The sequence below is a fragment of the Peromyscus maniculatus genome, chromosome 2 (assembly GCF_049852395.1).
Source record: "Peromyscus maniculatus bairdii isolate BWxNUB_F1_BW_parent chromosome 2, HU_Pman_BW_mat_3.1, whole genome shotgun sequence".
Lineage (NCBI taxonomy): Eukaryota > Metazoa > Chordata > Mammalia > Rodentia > Cricetidae > Peromyscus > Peromyscus maniculatus.
The window spans coordinates 127,246,106-127,272,912 of NC_134853.1; the positions used below are offsets into that span (position 1 = coordinate 127,246,106).

General features: G+C 50.6%; 1 protein-coding gene across 1 annotated transcript; it reads left to right on the top strand.

Moving 5' to 3' along the window:
* On the top strand, positions 1-26,807 carry Dhcr24 (24-dehydrocholesterol reductase). The gene is made up of 9 exons (XM_006987200.4): positions 1-441; positions 3,460-3,615; positions 10,666-10,771; positions 11,270-11,388; positions 12,807-13,070; positions 17,074-17,217; positions 23,475-23,672; positions 24,019-24,197; positions 24,283-26,807. Exons 1-9 carry the CDS (start codon positions 211-213, stop codon positions 24,434-24,436), a joined length of 1,551 nt encoding a protein of 516 aa, XP_006987262.1. The 5' UTR covers positions 1-210; the 3' UTR covers positions 24,437-26,807.

A 26,807-nucleotide genomic window follows, 5' to 3' on the forward strand; every position in this document is an offset into this window, starting at 1 on the left:
GCGCGGCTCACCATTGGTCGCCGCCTGGGTCTCGGCCCACCGAACCTTGGCGACCCAAGCCAATCGCGAGGCGGCGGGCCCGACTTACAGGCTCCCCGGGCGGCGGCGGCAGCAGGCTCTGAGCCGGCGGAGCAGCGGAGCAGCGGAGCGGGCTGCCGTGACCGGCGGCGCGAGCCCGCACCCTCCCGCGCGGCGCGCCGCGCCGACACCATGGAGCCCGCCGTGTCGCTGGCCGTGTGCGCGCTGCTCTTTCTGCTCTGGGTGCGAGTGAAGGGACTGGAGTTCGTGCTCATCCACCAGCGCTGGGTGTTCGTGTGCCTCTTCCTGCTGCCGCTCTCGCTCATCTTCGACATCTACTACTACGTGCGCGCCTGGGTGGTGTTCAAGCTGAGCAGCGCGCCGCGCCTGCATGAGCAGCGCGTGCGGGACATCCAGAAGCAGGTGAGCGGCGCGGGGCGCGGCTGTGCGCCCGGGGTTGCGGTCCGCCGGGCGGCGGAGCGGTGTGCCGGGCCCGAGGAGCGGGCGTGGGAGGGGGGGATCGCGAAGGACCCCGCGCGTGATGGGGGAAGGGACTGCCCAGGGGGATGAAACGGAATCAGCAGAAGCGCTGGGGCAACCAACAGAACCTTGCCCGGAGGCTTACGGAGTGTCCGCTAGGTGCAGGGCATGCGCAGTGCCTGGAAAACGAGGGACCCTAAACCTTCGGGAGGTGGGCAACAGTCAGGTAACTCATCAGGCCCCTCGCATTCCAGAGGAGGAATGGCCTCCGGGAGGTGGTGCTGGGAAATGACTCAAGTGGAGAGATTGGTTGAGCAAAGGTAGGGAAAGCTGAGGAGCAGGGCCAGTGAGAGGAAGAAGATTAGAAAGTCGGTTGGGAAAGGAGCATCATGGTAGGAAAGAGGTGAAAGTTTGTTTTGCCTCCCACCCTCGAGAGGTAACCCAGTGCGCGACTGCTTGACGTGCTTTGGACGCCTTTAGAATAAAGGACTAAAGAGAGAAGGTGGGATCCAGCCCCCAACCCCGTGTGTAGTCTCAGACTCTGCTCAGTGAAGTCACTCTGCACCCAGTAAGTAGATGATGAGTTCACATAGGCTAGCCGGCACCTAGGCTGAGACTCCTTCACAGTGAAGCCTTCTTCCCCCATCCGGGGCTGGCATGGGCTCCCTCTGCCCCTCCTTATATTCTTCTCTAACTGGCATCGGCTGCAGAGAGCGTCTGCTTCCTGCTGCCGCCCTCATGGCAGACGTCCTCTTGTTCCATTTACTTCGTGCTGCATGCTGCAGGCTGAGCCTGAGGTGCAGGCGGACCGACCTCCAGACCAGAAGACCTTGCCCAGTGAGAAGAGCGCACAGAGGGTGCTGGGGTCGGCGGTACTTTGACCTGCCACCCTGGGTTTGGGAACTCGCAGTGGAAGCCCCACGGCTCTGCTCCCACCCCACCTGCACGCTCCTTCCTGGGTCTTTCTGCGGGTTCTGTTTATGCAATTACCTGCTGGACGCCCTGGTTAGGTTGTGAGCTCCTAACAACTCGGGACTGTTATCTGACAGGTCCCCTGGGGGCCAGAGTATATTATATATTAGTGAGTGCTTGTTAGCAGAAACTAAATGGAAGGATGCTCTGTGAACAGGAAACAATGGGGCCAGCGGGGCCGTACCTTGTGCCTTTCGTGACGGTGATTTGCAGTCCACAGCCACCTGGTGTCTGGTACCTGTGTTACTAAAATGAGGTTTAAGTTGTGAGTCGTTCCGGAACAGCATCACAGGGCAGGGACTCAGACTGCCTTGGGATAAAGAGCCTGAACTCTCGTCTCCCTCGAACCCGTTCTCCATCCCATCCCATGGTTCTGGTTTCATTGCCTCATGTCTAAGTTTCTTACCATAGCTGCTTAAGTCGTTACCCACTTTCTGGACCCTTCCTGTCTCTCTTGAGAATTTGACAAAGAATGGTTTTTCTGGGCTTTGCCTTTTTGCCCCAAGTCCAATCAATGTTCCAGCCCTGATAGCGTCTACCGGTGTGACCCACCATCCAGCAGCACCCTACTCCGCTCCTTCACACTCGGTTTCCATGACGCCTCTGACTGCAGAGCCAGGCCGAGCTGGGTGGTCATGGAATTCACCTTCTGCCTTTTTTACTGCCCACTCATACGAATGCCTTCCTGCCAGACTGGAAGCCCCTCCCCATCCTGAGCCCTCTGCCTGACAGCCCCAGGGCGGCTTCCTCAGAAGTCTGACCCCTGACAGGGCTCTTGCAAAACTTAGTTGAAGCTGGTTTAAGTAAAAAGGAGCCGCGCTGGCTTATGTCCTGAAAAGTCCAGCAGGGCAGCTGGCTGAGGTGTGACCGAATCCAGGACCCCCTCTCCCGTCCGTCTCCATCTCGCCTGCCATGTCTTTCTTGGCTCTTCCTTCCCCCGAGTCGACCATTCTCACGGGGTGCTGTTTTCCTGCAGCGTCCCCAACAGTTTCTGGCTTAGATTCGGCCAGTGTAGCCCCCACCTCGGTAAAGAGGGTGTGCGCCTCCCAGAACCAGACTCGACGGCTTGACTATTGGGATCACAGTCTCGTTCCTAAAACTGTCACTGTGGCCAGCAGGGTGGAATCCGCCTCACCTGGGTGGAGGGAAGAGGAATTACTAGAAGCAGATGAAGAGGAAATGGACGGTGCCTGGATGCTCTAACTACAACCGTGCATGGTGCCTGCCTTCTCCGTCTGCAGGGACAAGATACCTCTTTTATTCCTCACCAGCGGATCAGGCCCTGCACCCTTTCTGCTCTGGCATGGAGGTTTTGCCAAAGTACCACGGCCCACCGCTGCCTGCTCCCCCCTCTCCCTGTCAAAGTGGTACATGAGTTAGCATGTGTGGATGCTGACAACAGGGTTTGGCCCAGAAGACGCTTCATAAGGAGCTCTTCTTCCATGGACTAAGCCCATCTGTCTTCGGGGCTCTGTCTTCCCTGCTCTGTGATTGGTCAGTCCTGGCTATGAATCTGGGCCTTGCCAGTCATGGGTTGTATGATCTTAGACAAGTTATTTTGCCTGGGTTTCCTCATCTGCCAAAGTGGGGCAGGTGGAGCTCATCTCAACCTCCTGGGATTGAGAGAATTAACAAGACAGTGTACAGTAGGTGCCTAGTCTAGCAGGAGCACACTGGAGATGATAACCATTTTTATAATCGCTCGGTTACCACCGTAAAGCCTTTCCTGAACTTTCCACTTAATGTTTTCAGAATACTTCGTTTTCTAGTTCTTTTCATTCTTCCTTGTACAGTAGCAACACATTGGCCCTTCTGTTGGCCTTGTGAGCCAGGGAGACTCCACAGGGTAAGGCCCTCAGGGGTTCACCATCCTCCCCAGTGGTGCCTGGGTAAAGGCATCTCTCCCAGCTCCCTTATCCTGAAAGAGGGCGTGTGAGCCACTCTGGGGATCCCAGATGGAGGCAGCTGAGTCTCTTCCTGTGGTTGCAGGTACGAGAATGGAAGGAACAAGGCAGCAAGACCTTCATGTGCACGGGGCGTCCTGGCTGGCTCACCGTCTCACTGCGGGTCGGGAAATACAAGAAGACTCATAAGAACATCATGATCAATCTGATGGACATTCTGGAGGTGGACACCAAGAAACAGGTGAGAGAGCTGGGCTTGTGCTTCAGTGGTGGAAAGTTTACCTAGCGTTCACAAGGCCCTGGGTTCAATCCCCAGTACTGTCCCTCTCCCCGAGGGAAAAATAAAAAAAGAAACAAAACCAAGTTAACATGTGCTGTACCCTGGCTGTGGGAGCAGGTGGACACTGCCCCTGGTGTGAGTGACTCACAGGGAATTGAGTTCAGTCAAGGACATCCCAGAGTGGACAGGACCAAGGCTCTCAAATAAACACACTGAGGCTTATATTAATTATAAATGCTTGGCCGGTAGCTCAGGCTTATTACTAACTAGCTCTACCTACCATTGTTGTCCTCCCAAGCCTCCCAGCCGCTGGGAGGAAAGACTGGCCATAGCCCATCATGCAAGCTGAGAACTCCAGGGAATCTTTTGATCATTTTAGTTCTATTTTAAAAAATTAGGGATGGAAAAATCACTGTCAAACATGAGCGACAAAAGGGAACCTGCTTACCCGCTTCCTGGTAAGAAAATATGCTGGTGGGGAAAAAAAGGCATGTGCTGGGGAGAGGTAGCCAGGAGAGGGGAACTTGCCCAGAAATGTGTACACTCTTTGGCCCACCTACTAATTCTACTTCTTAATGCTTCCGGGCCGTTTAGCTACGATAAGGTGTAGTCAGTCATTCTGCTTCTCAAAACATAGCTTGAGGAAAAGAGAATTGGGCTTATATGTAATCAGAGATCTTCCACACACAGATTTTGATTACATTTTCGTTTCTAATAGGACAATGCAATATTTAGCAACAAGAGAGTCAAGGCATGCAGTGTGTCCCCTTGATGGCATTTCATCACTGGGAGACCCTGGCCAAAGCACATGTATCACTGTGTCTTCTCTAAGACAGCTTAATTGATGTATGCCCGGCATCCAGTAAACTGCACCTATTTAAACTGCGCAATGGGGTCATAAATTTTGACATGAGTTTTGACAGCATTGCACCAGTGAAACCATTATTCAAACACAGAGCGTGCCTGACAGCCTTAAAAGGTTACTCAGAGCTCTTGGTAATTCTTCCCCTTAAGCCCCTCCCCTACCTGTTCCACCCACAGCCTCGGGTTAACAGTGTTCTTCTGTTGTTAGAAATGAGTGCTAGATTTTGGAGACTATTGAAAGAAATCATTTAGTGCATGCTTCTTTGGTCTGGGTTCTCTAATGAGTATTTTAAGATGCATCCATACTGAAGCGTGTGTACCTGGCACGTACGTCTGGCTGCTAAATAGTATCCTTGGCATGGCTAGATCAGTTTGTTTAGCTGTTTACCTGCGGATGGACATCAGGTTATTTTCACTTTGAGCCTATTACAAAATAAGAAGTCAGGAACATTTCTGAGTAGGCCTTCTGTAAACATGCAAGGACTTTCTTTGGGGCTGGAGAACTGACTCAGCTTTTGAGTTCAGTCTCCATCACCCACCATGTCAGGCAGCTCACAACCACCTACAACTCCAGCTCCAGAGGAGCCACTGGATACCTCTGAGCTACACACACACACACACACACACACACACACAGCTAGAGTTTTCCTGCCTTGCCCACAGTCAGGACAAATCTCTGTCACCCGCCAGTCCCATAGCTGCTCAGACCCAACCAAGTAAACACAGAGACTTATATTGCTTACAAACTGTATGGGCGTGGCAGGCTTCTTGCTAACTGTTCTTATATCTTAAATTAATCCATTTCTATAAATCTATACCTTGCCACGTGGCTCGTGGCTCATGGCTTACCGGTGTCTTCACATGCTGCTTGTCATGGCGGTGGCTGGCAGTGACTCCCTCCACCTTCCTGTTTTCTCTGTTCTCCTCTCTGTTAGTCCCGCCTGTACTTCCTGCCTGGCCACTGGCCAATCAGTGTTTTATTTATTGACCAATCAGAGCAATTTGACATACAGAACATCTCACAGCACACACACATAATTTAAAAAATCAAAATTAAATTAAGATAGGAGCCAGAGAAGTGGCTCATCAGTTAAGCATGTGTACCGTTTTTGTAGAGGACCCAAGTTTGGTTCCTGGTACCGACATCAGAGGGGTCATAACCACCTGTAACTCCAGGTCTGGGGGCCCAAAACCTCTATCCTCCAAGGGCACCTGCATACATAAACCCACATGAAAAGTCTCTCCTTGGACAAATGCGGAGGAGGAGAATGGCTGAGGTACTTGGCAGGCGGATGTTTGTTTATGTTTAAGGACTTGCTCCCGTTGTTGGTTGTTTTCCTAAGGAGTAGCTGCGTGGTTTTATAGTCCTGCGAGCAGTGTGTGTGCCTGCTCTGCATATCACTGAACCTGTCATAGCGGGCCTCGATTTTAGCCATGGTGTGTTGTGGTGGAGTCTCCTGGTGGTTTTAGCTTTGCTCTCCCCTAATGACTGAAGACCCTGGCCACCTTTCCATGCGCAGACTGGCCGTGGGCATGTCGTCCTTGCTGAGGCCTGTTCAGATCCTTTGCTAATTTTTTAAAATCCAAAATCATTCCGTATTTTCTTAGTCCATGGCTTGTCTTTTGAAAACCAGAATGTTATTGCCCATGCGGGAGTGTGGAGGTCAGAGGACAGCCGTGGGAACAGGTTCTCCGATCTTACGGGTTTGGGGATCAAACTCAGGCTTGGTGACAAGTCTTTCTTTATCCACTAAGCCGAGTCACCAGCCCGAAAATACTTTCTAGTTTCCCTTGTGCTGTGTGTTTTGGCCTTGGGTTAATTACCAGGATGTTTAGTTTCCTGATACTTACCAAACTATTTCTATCTCGGATTTCTGATCTAATTTATCTGTTGTCAGAAAATTGAAATCTAATTAAAAAAAAAAAAAAAAGAAAAGAAAGAAATTCCAGGTTAGTGTGTGTGTGTGTGTGTGTGTGTGTGTGTGTGTGTACATGCACGAGCTCATGAGTGCACTGTTTGGAGGGACAAGTTCCACACATGTCACTTAGGTCTCGTGGCTCGTAGTCTTGTTCGAAGCTGACTTTCCACCTTTCCTCTGCTCCTCAGTGAGAGACTGAAGTCAGTCTACAATTGTAGGTTTGTTCATTCTCTGCCTGCCGTGTATCAGTGTCCCATCGTGTATTTCAAAGCTCTGTTACTAGGCATAAACAGATATGTTTAAGACCTTTTTTATGTCCTTTTGATTAATCCCTTCCTTTTTTCATTATGAAAAGATGTAGCTCTGGTTGGCCTTGAACCCTCTACCTACTGCCTCCTTCCAAATCATGAGATACAGCTGTGTACTGCCACATCTGGCTGAGATTACCTTTTTAAACAATCCTTACTTATGTTCTTTGCTCTGGAATCTGCTTAGTCTGATATTGATAGCTTTTCATTTGACTAGCAGTCACATGATTTTTTTTTTTTAATCCTTTTACTGTTGACCTAATAAAGTGTGTTTCTCTTACAGGCAACACCCAGTTGGGTCTTGCTTTTTTTTTTTTTTTTTTTTTAATTCAACCTGGCAACCTCTGTCTTTTCATTGAGGTGGTAAGACCCTTGCATCTAACGTCCTTAATTGATGGGGTTCAAGCCTGTTGCCTGCCGTCTGTTGTCCGTTCATGTGACTCATTTGTTCTCTGTTCCTTTTCTCTTCTTCCCTGGGTTCTTTTGGATTACCAAATAATCTTAGCGATTCTGTGTTAGCTTCCTCCCTGGCTTACTCAGCTGCAGCTCCGCTTCGGGGTTTCCAGTATACATTGTCCTCGTTGCAGTCAAGTGATGCTGTCTGACTTCACACATGGCGTAAAGATCTTATAACAATATACCTTGCCGGGCGTTGGTGGCGCACGCCTTTAATCCCAGCACTCGGGAGGCAGAGCCAGGCGGATCTCTGTGAGTTCGAGGCCAGCCTGGGCTACCAAGTGAGTTCCAGGAAAGGCGCAAAGCTACACAGAGAAACCCTGTCTCGAAAAACAAAAAACAAAAAAATATATATATACCTCCATCTCCTTCCTCCCGCCCTTTGTACTCTTACATATTTTTCCTAGCTCCGCGCTGTATCATTGTCAACATAAAGAAACTTAAATAATAACATGTTTGTCCATGGAGCTTATTGTCTTTTCATTTCTATTCTAGAGGTGTGTTTCTGTTCATTTGTTTTCCTTTTGCCCAAAGGCACTCCGAACATTTCTTGTATATGTATATATGTGTATATATATATATATATATATATATATATATATATATATATTTTTTTTTTTTTTTCTCAGTACTTTGAAGAATTTACTCCACTGCCTTTGTTTGCATTCTTTCTAGCAAGAACTCTGTCAGGAGTTTTTATTTTAATGTATTTTTTTCAGAAAGAGATCCTTGAATCCAACCTCCCTTGTTTAGTTTCCTCCCTTACCAGGACCAATAACAATTTGCAACCAACCCCCCTAAATGATGACAAACATTCATAAACTACCGAACAATCAAAAACCACCCACCCCACCTCTTGGGAATGTGGTTATTATATTCTTAAAATTACTTCCTGCTGACTGGGGGCAACAGAATCTTTAGGGTACCCTGGGAAAATTGAGATAGTGGTCAAGTCCTGGGAGAGCTAGCTGTATTATTTTTTGTTTGGTCTCTGTGTGATGGGAAAGTGTAGGGCTTATCTAAAGTCTTAGCTGGATAGTCTGCAAGGTTGGACCATCTCAACTAACTGCCTTGAAATTGTCCCGAGTAGTTTCTAGTTCAAAGATGATCTTTGAGTGGTGTTTGTCAGCTTAGTGGCATCACCACAATCCAGGTGGAATCTTTGTTGTGGGGGCCCCATCATCTTTTTTGAAGACTTCAAAAATCACTGTTAGGAATGATCACAGTTCACTGCAGAAAACTTGAACATTTTAAATATCATATGCAACAGATCACAGATAGGTTAAAAGACCACAATCTATTAAGTATATCCAGGATACACAAGCTTAATTCCTAGTTACCTAATTCAGGATCAAGCCTGAAATCATGTACAGGAAGCTAGATGAAGCCTATTTCTAGAATTAGTTAGTACTCTATATGACCATTAATATCATGACAGAAAGTGTATATTATATATACAGTAATCTTGTAAATTTAGAGATAATATTATACAATAGACTAGTCCCTCTAGTTTCTTCTGTCCCATATAAGGTGGCTCTTCTGACATGAGACAGAGAGTTTGGATTTTTCCTTTAACAAGCATGCTTGGGTTTAGAGAAGAAGAGAGCCATGCTCCAACTCCAAAGCCAGCTTTGATTTTTAACTGAATTGGGACCACAAACAGACCATTTGCCTCTATGTCTGTAGAGAACAGCAGAAACAAATATTTGGGAAGATTTATGAAATGTTATTCTGTTAGAAATGTGCTATACCATTAGGCCAATTTTGCTCTTTTTCTTGGGACATTTTTCTCTGAATGATTTGTGCTTCTTCCGATGTCTCATTTGTTCAGTGGTCTTCAGGTTCTTTAATGGGATGCTTTTATTCTCCTGGAAAGACAAAAACAAAACCCTGCCCCAACCCTAACTTGGGCAAATTCCTTTTTTTGTCAGGAACAAAATGGTTTTTGACAACAGAAAAAATATTATCTTTTAATAATAAAATATAATTTTTTTCCATACATGATCCAAATGAAAGAAGGCCTTTTTTAGTCTTGTAAGTTAGTTTGGATTGAATGACCAAGTTGTTTGATGAGCTGTCGCCTCTCCTATCAAGAGGTCTCTCTCCTGTCTGAATCTAATTTTTATTGGTCTTGATGGTCTCCATAGCGCTTCTTCCCCTATGGAAACAAAAGCAGTACGTTTTCACACGGTATACAAATATCCCACAGCAAGCTGGGTGTCTTCTGTAATTGCTCTCCACTGTATGTATTGAGGCAGGGCTTCTCACTTGAGTCCCGAGCTTGTCAGTTTGTCCTGTCTGGCTAGCCAACTTGCTCTAAGGACGCCTGTCTTCCAGCTATCATGCACAGGGCAGGTTGTCACGGCTGCCAGGCAGTTACCTGTCTGAACGTCTGTCCTAGCATCCACTGAGTGGTCTCCCCAATCTTTAATGCCAACTTCTTTTTCACATGTGTGGGTGGTTGCCTACATGTGTGTTTCTGCATTATTTGCATGCTTGGTGCCTGCAGAGGCCAGAAGAGAGCCCATCACCTTTTGAACTGGAGTCACAGATGTTTGGTTGTGAGCTACCATGCAGTGCTGGCACTCAAACCCGGGTCTTTTGTTTTGGTTTTGGTTTTTCGAGACAGGGTTTCTCTGTGTAGCTTTGCTCCTTTCCTGGAACTCACTCTGTAGACCAGGCCAGCCTTGAACTCACAGAGATCCGCCTGGCTCTGCCTCCTGAGTGCTGGGATTAAAGGCGTGAGCCACCACCTCCCTCAAACCCGGGTCTTTTGGAAGAGCATCCAGCCCTCCCAACCGCTGAGCCGTCGATCCAGCCCCCTCTAGTACTAAATTTTCCGTCGTCAAGCAGATGTGTATGTGTGGGTTTGTACTTGTGTCTATGAGTGCTGTATTAGAACATACAAAAGAGCAGCATAGACATATGGAAAAGCAAGACAGATCTGCTTCGTGATTGTCATTGCTAAGTGAGTAGCTAGACTAGATGATTGCTGTTTTCATCCTCGTTTCTTTGCTGTTACTTCCAAATTAATATTTCTCCTATAATCTAGAAAAAAAATAACTAAGCATTTGTTGTATTTGATTCTGTTTGTTCGGGATTTGTTTTCATTCGTTTTTTTTTACAAGATCTTGCTAGATAGCCCCAAAGGCCTCAAACTTGAGGCTGTTCTTCTGCATGAGCTTCCCAAGTGCTGGGATTCCAAGCGTGTGCAGTCACATCCAACAGATACGAGATCTTCCAGAGGATGACATTCCACACTAGCTGACTCAGAACCGGAAGTCATATTCACCATAATTAAAGCAGCCAGTATGGTATTCTAGAAAGATCCATAAAGGCTGTATAGGACTCTCCAGGCTGAGTGCTTGGGACGGCTGAGGTGTCTGTCGCTGTCTGTGCAGGCTTTCTAGTTGGGTCTGCTGTTTCCCTCAGCCCAGCCTCTCTCTCTCTTGTCCCCTCTACAGATTGTTCGAGTGGAGCCCTTGGTGTCTATGGGTCAGGTGACAGCTTTGCTGAACTCCATTGGCTGGACCTTGCCTGTGTTACCTGAGCTCGATGACCTCACAGTGGGTGAGTGCCCCATGTTCACGGCAGGAGGGCTAGGTGGTCCCGAGCGTCAGAGTGGAGGAACATCGACCCCCTTCCGTATAGCAGATCTGCTCTGTGACGGCTGCATTTCCCTTTGGGCCGGAAATGGCCATGCTCCATTTCTGAGCAGTTCCGATGTTTTGACCCTGTCTGCTCCCTCATGACTGTCCATTGCTCAAGTTCTACTGGTGCCGCACGCAGGATAAGTTTGGTTCCTCTCCCTGTAGGGTCCGTGCCCCCCACCCCAAGCTCTTTTCCAGGGACAGCATCTTCCCATAGGTCATAGCACCCTGCCACCCAGTCACCTCTCTTTTCATTCTTAAACTGGATGCACACACAGACTTTTTTTTTTTTTTAACCTCTGAGGCTGGCCAGAGGTGAGGGTGCTCTCAAGGAGAGCATCCTAATGTAGCAGCTCCGTGTCCGCCAGCCCCACCCTGCACACCACAGCTCTCCCTGCTGACATCCATGTCTCTGCAGGGGGCCTGATCATGGGCACAGGCATCGAGTCGTCGTCCCACAAGTACGGCCTCTTCCAACACATCTGCACTGCATACGAGCTGATCCTGGCCGATGGCAGCTTTGTGCGCTGCACGCCGGTAAGTTCAGAGATGGGGGCATTAGGGACGGTGGAGTCAGGGAGGCTGTCCTTGGATGCCTCGCTTTAAGTATATCTATTGGGCTGTACAGCCCCTTAAATGCACTTAGGTACTGTTAAGAATGCTTCATGTATGTTATTTTCTCCAACAAACTGTGAGGTCAGATAGGAAATTCAAGCACAGAGAGGCTAATAACCTACCCAAGGTCACACAGTAAATCTTACACAGCTAGAACTTAAACCTGGGTCATTGGGTTCAAGGTGGGTACATCAGAGCCTCCAGAGCCTTGGCCTCACAGAAGAGAGCCCAAGGAAAGATGACTAGCTCAGGAATTCCGGTCTGGAATAAATAAGCCGCAGTCAGCCAAGGACTGTGTCACATTGGTTCAGCGCATCTCCCAACATGCTCAGTGAGCCCTGTTATCTGGTTATCGGGGAGAAAGGAGACAAAGGCTCCTGAAGCCGGGTCCTCTGACAGCTGTGTGATCTGGAGAGGGAAGGTGTGATGTCGGTTCCCGGCATGGAGCCAGGGGTGCGGCTTTGGGAGTTTGTGCTGCTGTGGACCTGGACAGTGAAATGAGCTAGTAGCCTAGGGGAGGGATTGGTTGACCGAGTCCTGCTGTACCAGAGGCTCCTGCTGCCGGCCACAAAATTTCCTTGTCTAGTCCGCTGTCACTCTGCTCCCTGTCCTGCCTGCCCCCAAGGCAATGCAGGTCAGAGCTGGCACGTCGCGGGCCTATTGATAACCAGCCTGAGGCTGAATTTTTTTTTTTTTTTTTTTTTGGAAAAGGGCTCTTGGAGACATAAAAAAAAATCTAACTTAGAATGGCCAGTGGACAAGGCAGTATCCATCTCTAGGACAGGTAGGGTCAGATGTTCAGAACCTGAGGAGGGTTGTAGAAAGAGCACGACTTCAGAGTTGGGAGAGCCTGACTGAGGCAGGTCAACTTGTAGAGACTCATAATCCTTACCTGTCCAAAGCAGGCAGTGCCCTGCCAGGCCCTGAATATAAGGTGAAGCAGGCCAGGAAAGGCATCGCTCTTTTAGCGCCAGCTCAGGAAGGGGGCGTTTTCACATTTTCATGCCTCTTGGCTACCCTGACTCGAGTAGGATCTAGCTCATGTAGCCTGCACTGGTGCCCCTCTGGGGACTTTGGTCATGACCTTGTTGGGTAGGTAGCATGTGGTTCGGGGGCTAGGCCTCAGCAGCAGGTAGTGGATGCTGTTCAGCTGAGCATCCCTGGTATAGGGAGCATTAGGAGATTAAATATGAAGTGGAAACTGCGGAGGGAAAATTGAGTGCTGATTATATTGTACATTGCTCAAGATAGCAACAGGCAGGAATCCAGCCCAGACCCTAGGTCCCTTTACTGACCATGTCTAGAGAACAAGCTCTCAGCATGTGCCAATTCTGTCTCAGTCTGAAAACTCAGACCTTTTCTACGCTGTGCCCTGGTCCTGTGGGACCCTGGGTTTCCTGGTGGCGGCCGAGATCCGTATCATCCCTGCCAAGAAGTATGTCAAGCTGCGGTTTGAGCCAGTTCGGGGCCTGGAGGCCATCTGTGAAAAATTCACCCAGGAGTCCCAGCGGCTGGAGAACCACTTCGTGGAAGGGTTGCTGTACTCCCTAGATGAGGCTGTCATCATGACGGGGGTCATGACGGATGACGTAGAACCCAGCAAGGTAAGCCAGGGGAAGAAAGGTGGCCTGGGGCTGGGCCTCTTCTAGACTGTTCCTTGTGGCAGCCCACCAGGGAACAGGCTCCTTCAGAGCTGTGTTGGGGCCATAAGAGTCCTGTTCCCTCCACTCCTGCCCCCTGCCTGTCACGTGACCCCTTTGTGGTAGGCAAAACCTAATGTCTATTGACAATCTGTGCCATAGATGAGGAATCGGATTCTCCAAGGGTTAATTTAAATTTTCACAGGATGACAGGGGCAAGATTGAGCAATTACCTTGATACATCCTCCAAACCAAATGGGCACACCCTCAGCTTTCACCATAAAATGGTGAATGTTTTATTAACATATTTTAATTATACGTAACAAGTGCATAATGTTTTAATCTTTATTTTCAGACAGGGTTACATACTAGCTCAGGCCGTCCTGGAACTCACTGTGTAGCCCATGCTAACCTCCAACTAATAGCCATCTGCCTCCCAAGTGCCAGGTTTAAAGACGTGTGCTATCATACCTGGCAACCAAGTAATTCACGTTTTTAAACAATAAACTAGTATGGCAATGTTGAATATGTAAGAAAGATAAGGTGCATGTCTACACACACACACACACACACACACACACACACACACACACACACACACTGTAACCACTTCCACAGCATGTGCTGATTTTATCCTAATCCAAACCACTTGGTGGAATGTAAGTACTCGGCCTAATTCAAGACTCTCTTCTTGTCCTTTTATACCAACGTTTTTATGAATGAAATGGAATCCTGAGCCAAGATGGGAGCACCTTAAATATGGGTGAGGGAAAGCACACAGCCCTCAATGGAGTAATTGTGTTCCTGCCTGCCTCCAGGAACAGGTGGCCGAAGGCCTTTTCCCCTACATTCTTGCCAACGGTCGTGAGAGGATCACACTTTGATTTTTGCCCATCTGATAAGGTTAAAAATAGTTCCTCTGTATTTTGTAGCTCTCTCGTTACTCACAGGCGTGAACATAGCTTTGCAGCGTTTCCTCGTTTGTCTGCCTTTATCTGTGATCGCCTCTTCAAATTTGTCTGTCCTGGGCTCTGCTGCCTTAGCTGACTTGCTGTCCTCAGAACAGTGCGATAAGCAAATGGCCTGTCTGTTGCTTATTAAAAAAAAAAAAACTACTGTCCACAGTTGGAAATAATTTAAGTTGCTCCCAGTTTGTTTGTTTTGATTTTAACTTAATTAGTGGAGCAGCGAGAACCTGAAGAATATCTTAAAGTAGAATTGGCACACCAAAGTATAGGCATCTCTTAAGGCTCTTGATCTGTACCTACACACTTGTATGTTTTAAAATTGGGGGCCTCAAGATGGCTCAGTGGATATGGGTACTTCCCACCAAGGCTGAGTTTGGTCTCTGGGACCTACATGGGAAAGACCAAACTCCACAATTTGTCCTCTGTTACACACACAGACACAGACACAGACACACACACACACACAATCCATCGATCAATCAATCAATCAATCAATCAATTTTGGTGTGTTTTTGTTTAACGGGAGAGGAGGGCAAAGGTTTGGCCCAGGGTCGAGTGCTTACCTAGTGTCTGAGGCCCTGGTCTTGTGAAATACAGGGATTGAAAAGGACTCACAAGTCCTGTGGCACCGTCTCCTCTCCGTATTAGGACATGAGGCCCAGGGAAGGGAGACTCCTGGAGATACCCAGCAAGCATAGCGGGATTACATTCTGGTCTCTGCTCCTGGTTCATGTGGGTCCCTGAGTCCCAGCTTCTAGAGTTTAGTGGCATCCACAGCATTGGTTGCTGGTGGCACATGTCTGTCTGGAGGAGGACACATGTCTGGAGGAGGGCATCCAGGAACATTAGTGGCAACAGAAGCCATGGAGCTGAAGTGTTCTGGCTCTCCCTGGCCCCAAGCCTAGTCACGGTGAGCATCCCACTCCTGTTCACCTATCAGGGGAATCCGGTCCAGAGGTGTTCCAGCGTCGCCCAGGCATTTCCTTAGAGACTGTCCACAGTGTAAAGCTGAGGGGAGGGACCAAGGGGAGAAGTCACCCGCCATACCAAAATAACTTGACCATTGTCTGATGGATTAGAGGCCATCAAAGTGTTAAAAGGATTTGTTAAAAGGATTTGTTCCGCTTTTTGAAGTGTTTGGACACCTGACCCAATCCCTGTATTTCCTGAGGAGGGAACGAAGGCCCCAAGACCCTTCCAGGAGCTCCTCCAGGCCAAGCTCCTCCAGAAAAACCCAGAGGCCAGAGATTCTTGCTTTTTGTCCTAGCAAGCAAGACTGGGACATCAGATGTTAGCCGAGCTGGGACAGGAGAGTAGTAGATGCCGTTAGATGGGTCAAGCGCCCCACTTTAGAAGTCAGCCAAGCACTGTGATGGGTCGTCTGGTGGTACCACCCAGGGGGAGGCTCTCTGTGAAGATGTAACCCACTTTACAGCCGGGCGGGAGCAGCTCTCTGTGGCTATGTTAAAGCCAGAATGAGCTTCTGTGGCCACCTGGCCTTCCCAGCTGCCATGTGTCCTGAGTGGTGGGTTAGGTTGACTTATTTATTATCGTGTTAGGGCTTCTCTGGTACAATGGTTCCCTAAGACCTTGGACCTAGGCACCCCAAGTTTCGACTTAATTACACAGTGGATGCCACTGCCAGGCAGGTGGCCAGGCCTCGGCTGCCTCAGATCAAATTGCTCCCGTCTGCTGCTGAGTTTCGGTCCCCTTCCCTTACCGAGCAGAGGCCTCACTATCCACAGGGAAGCCAGCTTGGGCAAACCATCTAGCCCACTGTGGCTCCCATGCTCCTCTCTCTCCACAGAGTGCCTGCCGCAGAGACGGCTCCACAAGAGGGGGGTGACGGGTGCTGGCAGCAGAGGGAAAGGTTGAAAGTCGGGGGAGAGCAAGGAACTGCTGCTGTGGCTCACCGTGGGCCGGGCCCCTGCCGGTGTGGTCCGTGTCGTGTGCTTTGATCTGTACAGCCACTCCAGTCAGAAGTATCAGTATCTCGCCATATGTAAAGTGAGACAAACAGGCTAAAGGATCAGCCGCATGGCTTATACATGGGAAGAGCAGATTGGTACACAGAATGTATAGTACGATACGGTCCTGATTTTTTGTTTGTTTTTTGTTGTTGTTGTTGTTTTGAGAGAGAAATAAAGCCCTGAAATTTATAAATTTATAATTTTATATATATATATATATATATATATATATATATATATATATAATTTTTAGATAATGTCTATTATTTTCATTGCTAATTCACACCAGTTCACACAGCTAGAGTATGGCTGGGCAACATTTGGCCAGCCTTCCAGCCCTAGAACGTTCTCTCTTCCCATCATGCCCAGAATCCACTTCAGGGGAGAGGGAGCTGGGGTCTGAGCAGCTAAGTCATCTTGGAGCCAGGCAGATCAAGGCCCCCGAACCCCTGAGAACCCTAAGACAACAGTCCAATGTGTCATTTAGGCATTGGAGGACACAGAGCCCTGGGCCGGGACCTGTAACCCTGGAGCTTCCCTCCAGGAGAGGGAGACTGTAGCGAAAGTGCTGAACCCAGAGGACTGGAGCCAAGTCGGGGAACATCAAGGAAGTGCCATGGTTGACTGGAGCGGGACCTGTGGCTTGCGGTGAGGGTGGGCCACGCCGGCTCTGTGAGGGCCTTGAAGCTAACCTGTACAGAGACCTGATTTTTCACTGGCACCGTGAACACTGGCTTCTGCTTGAAGCAGGACACTGGCTAAGATGGGCCACCAAGTTCCCTAGAGTGCCAGAGCCAGCTCCACGGCCCTGTGCCCAGCACGAAGGTCATTGAGCGACCGCTCTCTGCTGTAGGGTGCCCGCTGAGCCCAGCCGGCCTGGCTTTGAAGAGGGTCCAAGGCCACAGTTGACATGTCAGAGCTTTGAAAAGGCCAAGGGGATTGAGCAGCGGCCCGGATCACTGTTGCTCCCTGGTGGCTCCCTCGCGGTGTCGGGCGCTCTCTGATCACAATACCCTCTTGTCATTTCAGCTGAACAGCATTGGCAGTTACTACAAGCCGTGGTTCTTCAAGCACGTGGAGAACTACCTGAAGACAAACCGTGAGGGCCTGGAGTACATTCCCCTGAGGCACTACTACCACCGCCACACTCGAAGCATCTTCTGGGAGCTCCAGGTGAGGCGGGCCTCTCTCAAGGCCCTGGCTCCTCTGGGACAGCGGGCCATTCACGTTGTGGCCACAGTTCTCTGTCCTTTTGGTGAAGTCAAGGGTCTTGTCCTCACCGTCCAGCAGAGCAGTTGCCGTGTTTGGGGCTGGACACAGCCACCTGTAGTGAGAGGTTAGCTTTCACGGTTGACGTTGAGGGTGGGGCCATACTTTGGGGAAGGCAGACCTGCTGCTTTATCTTTCAGGAGGCATTATACATCCTTACTAAACAGAAGGATTCTAGCTCGGTGTGGGGCCAGAGCAAGATGGGGAAAGGCTGTGCAAAGGGGCAAGGGGAGAGTCAAGTTCAGCCTTGAGGTGAGATTGTGTGTAGAGATGAGTGGACAGGAGGCCAGGCCACACAGAACCTCCCGGACAGCTCCTGGGCAGAGGAACGGCCAGCGGGGGGCTAAGAGAATTAACTAGTACAGGCTGCATATGTCTGAAACACAGCAAGGTTGCTGAGCAGCTAGAGCCAGGGTGCAGAATGAGGTCACCAGCAGCCAGAGGCTGGGTCACACGGCTCCTTGTAGGTCAAGTGAGAACTTAATGCTTCATTCTAGGTGTGATAGGAAGCCGGTGGACGCTTTGAGCAGGGCGGTGGCGTGTCCTACTTTTTATTTTTAATCTTAAAGAATGCCTTTGGTAGCTGGAAGGAGAGTGGGGCCGGTTGGGGGCTAAGCGATCATGGAAAAAGAGATGAAACATCACTGTTGTCTGTGAGGCAGAAGAGGAGAAGAGCAGCGTGAGGGACTGTGATAGCTGAGCCGACCTACAGGATTTCCAGACAGATTGGCATGAGTTCAAGGTTGGAGACCCAAGAACTAGGTGAAGGAGGGCCCCTAACCACCACAGGAAGCGGGGCGGGGTGGGCATGGCAAAGGACCCTGGAAATTCTGCCTAGAGCAGCTCTTCTTGGAGCATACAGGTGGGGCCTCCAGTTGGTCGCCAGTCAGCTATGTGTGTGAGGACCGGAGGGTCTCAGCAGAGGTTAAGACCGTGTGTATAGATATGGGCACCGGTGAAATGTTTTTGAATTTGTAGGGGTTTGGTTGGGTTTGGTTGTTTTGTTTTTGAGATAAGATCCCATGCAGCCCGCGCTCATCTTTCTGTCACTGAGACTAGCCTCGCTCTCCCTGCCTCCAGCTCCCAAATGCAGAACTCTCAGGCCTGTTCCACCACACCTTGCCTTTTTTAAAATAGAAATGATATTTAAAGCCATGATAGTAGGCACATGAAGATGCCCAGCCCTGGTCCCCTACAGCCTCAGGGAGAGGAACCAGCAGAAGAGAAGGTCCCTTAGCCAGAGCCCAGGGGACCTTTAGGAAAGTGTCAGTGCTAAGTTCAATGAAGGGATAGAATCGGCTTTGAATAGCAGGTGAAAGCCGGAAGGCTGAGCTTGAAAGCATGGGATGGGAAAACCAATCTCAGAGGCGAACTTAACGTGGCAAATAGACACGGACAGAAGCCGGAAGGAGGGTGGGACTGAGGAAAAGACTCTTGTGTCTGTGAGTGTTTTTAGAAGGAGAGGTGACAGCATGGTTATGTGTCTGTCCTAGGGTGATGGGGAGAATGACAGTACAGGGCGGGGTGTTTTCAGAGTGGGATGGCTCCTTGGCTCAGCTGAGAAAGTGGCCTCATGGTGGTAGCATGTGTAGGAGGGAGCTGTCACTGGAAGTTGGGGACAGTCCAGAGGTGGGAAGTTGAGGGATTGCCCTTCTGGTCGTCTGTAATTTCTTAATGAAATCAGAAGTGGGAATCTCAGCCGGAGCATGGTGACAGCTTGAGAGGGGGACATGTGAATTGTCCCTTACAGAACAGGAAGTTCATTGACTGGGGATGACCAGGGGATTCAGCTTCCCGAGACTAGTGACCATGAACTCAGGGCAAAGCCGGCTTGTGGCTGTGGCTTTTCACACTGTGACTGGGTGCCAGGTGGGTAGAGTGGGCCACCTCTAGGGGAGGCTGGACAGTAGGACTGTGGAGTAGATGAATATAGACAGTGATCGTCCAGGGCTCAGGAAACATTCCCCCCCCCCACCGCCCCCGCCCCCGAGCTGAGGACCGAACCCAGAGCCTTGCGCTTGCTAGGCAGATGCTCTACCACTGAGCTAAATCCCCAACCCCTCAGGAAACATTCTTAAAGGACCAGCTAGATGATACTTTTATACTGAGTTCTGCTGCCACAGAGCACCGACCGCAGTGATCCGATCTGCAGTGAGTATGGTATGGGTGGTTCTGGGAAAAGATGCACCAGGACTAGTTTGGCTCTGAGATTAGATTGCCATGGTGACAATGTTGTCAGCTGTTCTGAGATAGGACCTGAGGGCAGTAGCTGAGCTCAGCGGAAAAATAAGATTGCTGGAAGATAAAGGCAAGCAGGCCGGGGAGCTGGGGTACCAAAGTGTGAGTAGGTCATAGGTGTGGCTATTAAAATCACCAAATATGAGTGCAAATGAAGGTGACAGTGATCCCAGACTCTGTAAAGTAGAGCTGCTGTGTACACCAGTGAATGAGAATGCAGGGATTCAGAACCCGGAAAGGGAATCAATGACAGTGAGGAGAGACAGTGGCCCAGACCTCAGTGATGAGAGCCATGGATGTGGGTGAGGGATTGCAATAGTCCAGACCCAGTGAGGGGTTCCCATGAGTGTGGATGAGAGGATGCAGCGGTCCAGGCCTTATTGAGGGGCACCATGAATGTGGGGTGAGGGGCACCCATGAGTATGGATGAGAGGATGCAGCACTCTGGGCCTCATTGAGGGGTGCCATGAAAGTGGGGTAAGAGGATCGCAGTGGTTCAGGCTCCAGTGAGGGATCCGTGAGTGTGACGGGGTGGGTGATGGATGGAGGAAGCCCTTACTCATGACCCCATGACAGCAAACAGCAAAGCAGTTGGCATCCCCCACAAAAGATCACCCAAGAGAGACTCGGGCAGATTCTGCAGGGTGCCTTTCATGTCCTGGTTTCCGGTCACTCCCGCCACATCCCAAGTGTTAGCAGCGTGTGTCATTTAATTGAACCCACTCCAGCTGGGGGTGCTGAGCCCCATCTCCTAAGGAGATAAGATTTTTTAACTGCTTCACAGTCTGTGCTCAGAAATGAAGCTTGTCGTGTAGGTGCGCTGTTAAGTAAACACTGCCCTAAATCGACTTCATTTACAGGACGGAACTGGAAGAACAGGTGTTTTCAGCCTGTGTTTGCCTACCCGGAGTTTATTTGCTCTTGGGACTTAGAAATGCAGGGAAGCAGGCAAAAGACCCACAACGGCAGCCGCCGAGCTGTCCGTCACAAGGAAGGCTTCAGCTGGCCCCCAGGAGCTCCAAGCAGAGCTGCCCTTCAGAATGTCGTTCCCCTTGAGATCAATAGACTTTACCCACACCTATGCCCTTCGACCAGGCTTTTTCCTTTCCTCCTGGCCTGCGTGAGGCAACTCCCTTCCGCCAAGGGTGGTTTCCTGAGGAGGCACCCAGTTCCCTGAGTCCCCGGGGGAGTGGGTGGAGCGCCCAGCTAGGTGGAGTTACAGAAGTTATGGAAGCTGAGACCTCTCTGATAAAGGACACACACAATCTCAAAATGTAGGCTTCCCACTGATATGTCTTTCCTTCTGTTGGCTGCCTTCAGCTCACCTTCCTCCCTGTAGAGGAAAAGGTCTGTGAAAGAACCCGCCGAACCTGCCTTCTGGGTGATGAGTCAGTCCTCCCCTCACCTGGGCCTAGCCTGGCTGGCTCAAGCACCTCCCGCCCTCCCCTCCCCCATCTGGGTCACTGAGCAGCACCAAGTTCAGGGCCAGCTAGGTAACCTGTCGGGCTGGGGGCACAAAACAGATCTAGAGTGCCACTGGAAGTCCTAAAATATAAAGCCTCTTCCTTTGTTCTGTCATAAATATTAGCATAATAAGTAAAACATTTTTAAGTTATTAGTATAGATTTTACTCTTCATCTTTTAAATATAAATATAAGAGCGCTTGCTGGGGCTCAGGGATAGGGTACTTGTCTAACACACATGAGACCCTAGCACAATGGGGTGGGGGGATCAAAGCGGAGGAGGGGGACGATGGGACTCACTGTCTTGATAATACTTTGGTCTGGAGAGATGGTTCCGTGGGTAAAGCGTTTGCTGCTGTTCGAGACTGAGGACCTGGGTTTGAATCTCCAGAACTCACACTAGGCATGATGGCCCACCCACATCTATAATCCCAGAGCTTCTAATGGGAGATGGAGCAGGAGAGTCTGGAAGCTTTCCAGACAGCTAGCCTGGCCCACAGGACAGCAGACAACCGAGGAGACCTCATCTCAGACAAGGTGGAAGGCAAGGACAACACCCAGAGTTGTCCCCCTGACCTCTATCAGTGACCTCCACAGGCCTGCATTTGCATGCATACATGGATAAACATGCAAGGCTAGTCTACTTTTTGGTACATGAAAATTCTCTTTGACTTTCATCCTTCGGTTAAGTAAGAGAGGCCTGGGAACCTAGGGCACCCGTGTCATCCTTCCGTTAGGGGTTGGCATTTTCATTTGTAGCCAGTGGGTGGGTATGTGGCTGGGGATTATTAACATGGGTCAGGAAGGAGGTACTGGGATCCTTGGTCATCCCTGGGGCCCTGCAGCCAGCCCTAGCAGAGGTGGCCAGTATCCAGGCAGCAGTTGAGGTGACAGGAGCCTGAGGAGGAAGCAGTTTGAGGTAGATTACTGGAATGAGTGACTTCAGCATATGGCAGGACAGGGCTTTGGAACCCCGGGTCACCAAGGAGTCAAAGGATGGGTGTGGCGGAGGCAGGAAAGGAGCAGCGTTTAAACACGAGCTTTCTGAGGCTGACACGTTCAGCTGATACAATCCAGTGGATCTGAGCAAGGTGACACAGTCTCCCCGAGAGCCAGAAACAGGCATCTCACGGCGTCTTACTGTTCACCTGTCAGGGACACCGCAGAGGTCTGGAAGTGTGACCGCACATTGGTAGTGAGCACGCAAGGAGCAATATTCACCTCTAGTTTCAGAGTACAAGATGGTGCAAGCGTCTGAAGTCAGATCCCTTTAAGATCCCCACAGCATTCAATCTAGAATTGTCCATGCCCAGGAACATCACATGTGCGCATCAGTGGACAAAGACATAGGCAAAGGATCTTCACTGATAATCTTTGAATGATCTAAATGCTCATCAGTGTAGACCTACTTAAATAAATGGCTCTACATTCGGGCAAGAGAGTGAGGCACCCCACGTAGTCTGGGAAGGACTGGAGAGGTCTGTTATGGGGAGGGAATACTCAGCCTCTTCAAGTACTCTCTGTCCCCTGAGTCAGACAGGGGCCATCAACACATAGATGAGTAGATGTGGCTACAGGGGGCTGACTCTGTGTGGATCTAGCAGACTGAACAGTAAATAAATGCTCTCGTAGGAGAGCTCTGACTTGGGATGTATGAGTGGTGATACTAGACTTCCGGCACTTGGCACATACTGCTGCTTTGGGCTCCTAGTCCAGGGGACCTTCAGCAACTGCCTCTGACTCTCTGTCCCAAGAGAGTGAGCATCTCAGGACAGGACCCATGTCTGGAACATCTTGTCTGACACCCGCCTTTGGTGTCCAGGGGCTGTGATACTCTGCACACTGGTGACTTGGGAAGGTGGCAAGGCCTAGAGCCGGGAGGGACATTGTGAGCTCGGGAGTCCTCTGCATGGCTAAGCAAAGGGCGTGGTAGGGAAGCTGGCATGAGAGGAAAGATGGCGTCTCGGGAGACCAAGGGAAACAAATGACTGGCTGTGTGCAAGCTAGTAGACTCCTTGTGGAGCGAGACTCCACCCACCTGGTGAGAGCTGTCCTTGCTGCATAACCCTAGAAAAAGTGCTCAAGCTCTCCGAGTATCCCTCTTCTCACGGGACAGCGCTTGTTTAGCGAACGTTTACGGGATGCCGACCACTCTGACCTTAATCTGGAGAACAGGAATGGCAGCCACCTTATCATTGTGTTCCTGGCACTGGTCACAATATCTCCATTTGCCTCACATGTCACTTTTCACAGATAAGGAAGCTGAGCTAAGAGAAGTTAGGTAACTAGCCCAAGGCCATCATAGTTGGTAAATGTGGAAGATGAGGATCAAACCCAGAGCCATCTGGTAAAGGTCCTCTCCACCTTTAGTGAGGGACTTGTACCCTGGAGTACTTGCCCCTAGTGGATCAAGGACCTGGCCATGGCTCCTTCTTCCCATCCCCCATCTCTGTCTTTTAGGATATCATCCCTTTTGGCAACAACCCCATCTTCCGCTACCTCTTTGGCTGGATGGTGCCCCCCAAGATCTCCCTCCTGAAGCTGACCCAGGGAGAGACTCTCCGCAAGCTGTACGAGCAACATCATGTGGTGCAGGACATGCTGGTGCCCATGAAGTGCCTGTCTCAGGCCCTGCACACTTTCCAAAATGACATCCACGTAAGCTAGGCGGCCAGGCGGGCACGGTCCCATGGAACCCACATCTTCTCCCTAGAGCCATGTCACCCACCTCTGTGTATCTGCCTCCGGGGCCCCGGTTTCTCCAACTATAAAATGAGGATCTTAGCCCACTCAGCCAGGGCAGCAAGGAGGAGGGGGCCATGGTGCCTGATGGGCCGCTCTGGAGTGGCCCCGTGAGATAGGATGGGTGTATCTGGGAGTAGCTGGGAGGCCCCTAGTGAGAGCTGCAAACTCAAAAAGTCTCCGTGTGGGATGTGGGTGGGCCAGTTCTGTGTCTGCTACCTGCTGGGAGAAGGCAGGCCAACCCACTTCCCTGGCCTCTCAGGTCTACCCCATCTGGCTGTGCCCGTTCATCCTGCCCAGTCAGCCAGGACTGGTGCACCCCAAGGGAGATGAGGCTGAGCTCTACGTGGACATTGGGGCGTATGGGGAGCCTCGCGTGAAGCACTTCGAGGCCAGGTCCTGCATGAGGCAGCTGGAGAAGTTTGTACGCAGTGTGCACGGGTGAGTGGCCCCGGGTCTGGGGACACAGGGACCCTCTCACCCACCTTGTCCATCCTCACACCCTCGCCCCTTCCCTCCCATGCAGGTTCCAGATGTTATACGCCGATTGCTATATGAACCGTGAGGAGTTCTGGGAGATGTTTGATGGCTCCTTGTACCACAAGCTGCGCAAGCAGCTTGGCTGCCAGGACGCCTTCCCCGAGGTGTACGACAAGATCTGCAAGGCGGCGAGGCACTGAGCGGGGCCCCTGGGGAGCCAGATGCATGGGAATGGACTTGCTCTCCCTCGCTCCAGCTTCTCTGCTTTCCCAGATTTCAGAAAGGGACCCCTCCAGAAATCCCCGAGGCAGCCGGATGGCCTCCAGGGCAGCTCAGGCAAGTGGAAGCACAGGGGTTTGGAGTCAGAAAAATCCCAAATCCCGGTCCCAGATTAGCCACTCATTAGCTGTGCGACTCCGACTCCGGGCTAGTCACTTGGCCCCTCTGTGCCCGCGTTCATCTGTGGAAGGAGGTAAAAATACCTACCCGTGGGATGTCATCTACATAAAGGGCCGGTTGTGTGGGAGGAGCTTCCTAAGTGGCAGCCGCTGCCACTGCTTCCCGTTCAACCTCACACCTGACTCATGCTTTGGATCCAGTGCTGACACCAGGAAGGCTCCCCACAGGTCACCTGTGCGCAGGTTTGGCTGGCACGATGAAGGGGGTGTCTCGAAGTTGCCCCCGCATTACCTGCATCAGCCACCACAAGAGCCCTTCATGGGAGCAAAGGAGGTTCTCCTTCCCCTGGACCTCAGGGGGCCACGTGATGGGCAGGCCGGCCCAGGATGTGCTGTGCCAAAGCCAGGTCCGGTCCAAAGTTCTCTCTGCCGTCTTTGGGCCATCCTGCCCCTTCCTCCTGTGTGCTCAGGCCCCAGGGTCACGCCAGCCATCACCGCGAGCCCACTCAGAACTGTTCCTAGAAAAGACATCTCAAGATGGGAAGCCTGGCTTTCCTGGGCTTTTCTTTCTTGACTCCCACCAACCAGACCTCCTCTAGAATCCACTGAGTCACAACAGGGGCACATGCACATGACTGTGTCCCATAGGGGTGGTTCCCACACTGCGTGAGAAAGGGGTATCCGCCCTGTGCTACTGTGAGGACCCTCCCTGGGGTCGGAAGGAAAGCATCCAGGGTCACTCATTTCCCCCTCCCCCCATTTTGTTCCCCCCGCCCCCAGCTCTAGTTAATTTCAGTGCCTTACAAATCCTAAGCTCAGAGAAAGTTAGCTCCATTTCCGTTCCAGAGGAAGGGGCCTCCAAGGCCCTTCTGCCTTGTTAGTGAAGCGTGGTTGGTTGAACAACCCCACCTTCAGAACTGCCTGGCTGAAAACCCAGAGTCTGGGAGTGGGGTGGGGGTGGGGGATCAAGTCCTGGAAGAGAAGCCAGAATTCAAGAGCTGAGCTGGTCACAGTCCCCGATACGCCGTAGTTTTCTCATGTCGCATTGAAACGTAAGAGCTCCTGAAGCCTTTCTTTGTTAGACACTAGAAAGCCTAATGTTAGAAGTTGGGGGGCATAAACAATCCAGGTGACAGTTAGGGACTGTCCATCATCTTAAGTCCTTCCTCCCACCACCAAGCCAGCTCCCGGGGCATTTTCATCTGTCTGGCAGGTGCCAGGGCCCTTAGAGTCATACTTTAATTGAAGGGTGCTCACTGATGCCGCTCAGAGCTTGGCATACTGCACGGTGCCAGTGTGGTCCTGGGAAGGCTGGTGCACTTGTGGCATTGGAAGGCAGAGGAATGACCTCATCCGTTTGGCCTGTGAAGGAAGTAGTCTTCACTTGGCTGTCTGTACAGCATGAGTTCCTGGCGTGGGCTCTCCTGGTGGTCCCGTGTGCATCCTTATCCTCGCCGACTGATGACTCTGTCTGCTGCAGATGAATGGTCAGTGCGAGCTAGGTTAGTTACTGTGATATCTAAAGCACCATCGTCCCACCAATCAAGCCTCTATCCCAAAGCCACGGGGACTGTGGCAGTGATGCCGGCAACGTGTGTCACCCTAAATAACCAAAATCCAACCCTCCTCAGACATTCCCCAGGACCTGGGAAGGGAAGGGATTTTGAATCACATTAGCCTCAGGTTAGTGTTTGGCTCCAGTAATATCTTGCCTGAAAAGTGGCCGTCTTCCAAGCATGGTGAGCTGGGTCCCAGGTTTTCCTCATTGCCAGTCCTGACACCCAGCCGTGCAGTGGCTGGGTGGAGTCACTTTGCTGCTGCAGGACAGTGCATGTGGGAAGTCAAAGCAAGCCTCTCCCCTCCATGGCTCTGGTTTCTTGGCTGCATGAAGGTTTTCTGTAAAATCAGAGGTGTAGCCACTGTCTGGCTAGAAAGCTGAATTGGCTGTTACTGAAAGGGAAGAGGGGGATGGGGATGGGTGTGGCAGTGTGTGCTGTGTGATTTTTTTGTTTTGTTTTGTTTTGTTTTTTTAATTTGGTCATGGGGACCAAGGAGAAGGCATGAATCCCCCTTAGCAGGCTCTTGCGGTCTCAGGCATGGTGCCTACTCTCCAGAACACATGTCCCTGTGGCTGTGGGGCCACCACTTCTGTAAAAATAAAGTATGGCCTGGA

Coding starts and splice junctions, on each gene's coding strand:
- Dhcr24 (XM_006987200.4), top strand. CDS start 211: ATGGAGCCCGCCGTGTCGCTGGCCGTGTGCGCGCTGCTCTTTCTGCTC. Junction 3,616..10,665: donor AGGTGGACACCAAGAAACAG/GTGAGAGAGCTG, acceptor TCCCCTCTACAG/ATTGTTCGAGTGGAGCCCTT. Junction 13,071..17,073: donor ATGACGTAGAACCCAGCAAG/GTAAGCCAGGGG, acceptor TTGTCATTTCAG/CTGAACAGCATTGGCAGTTA.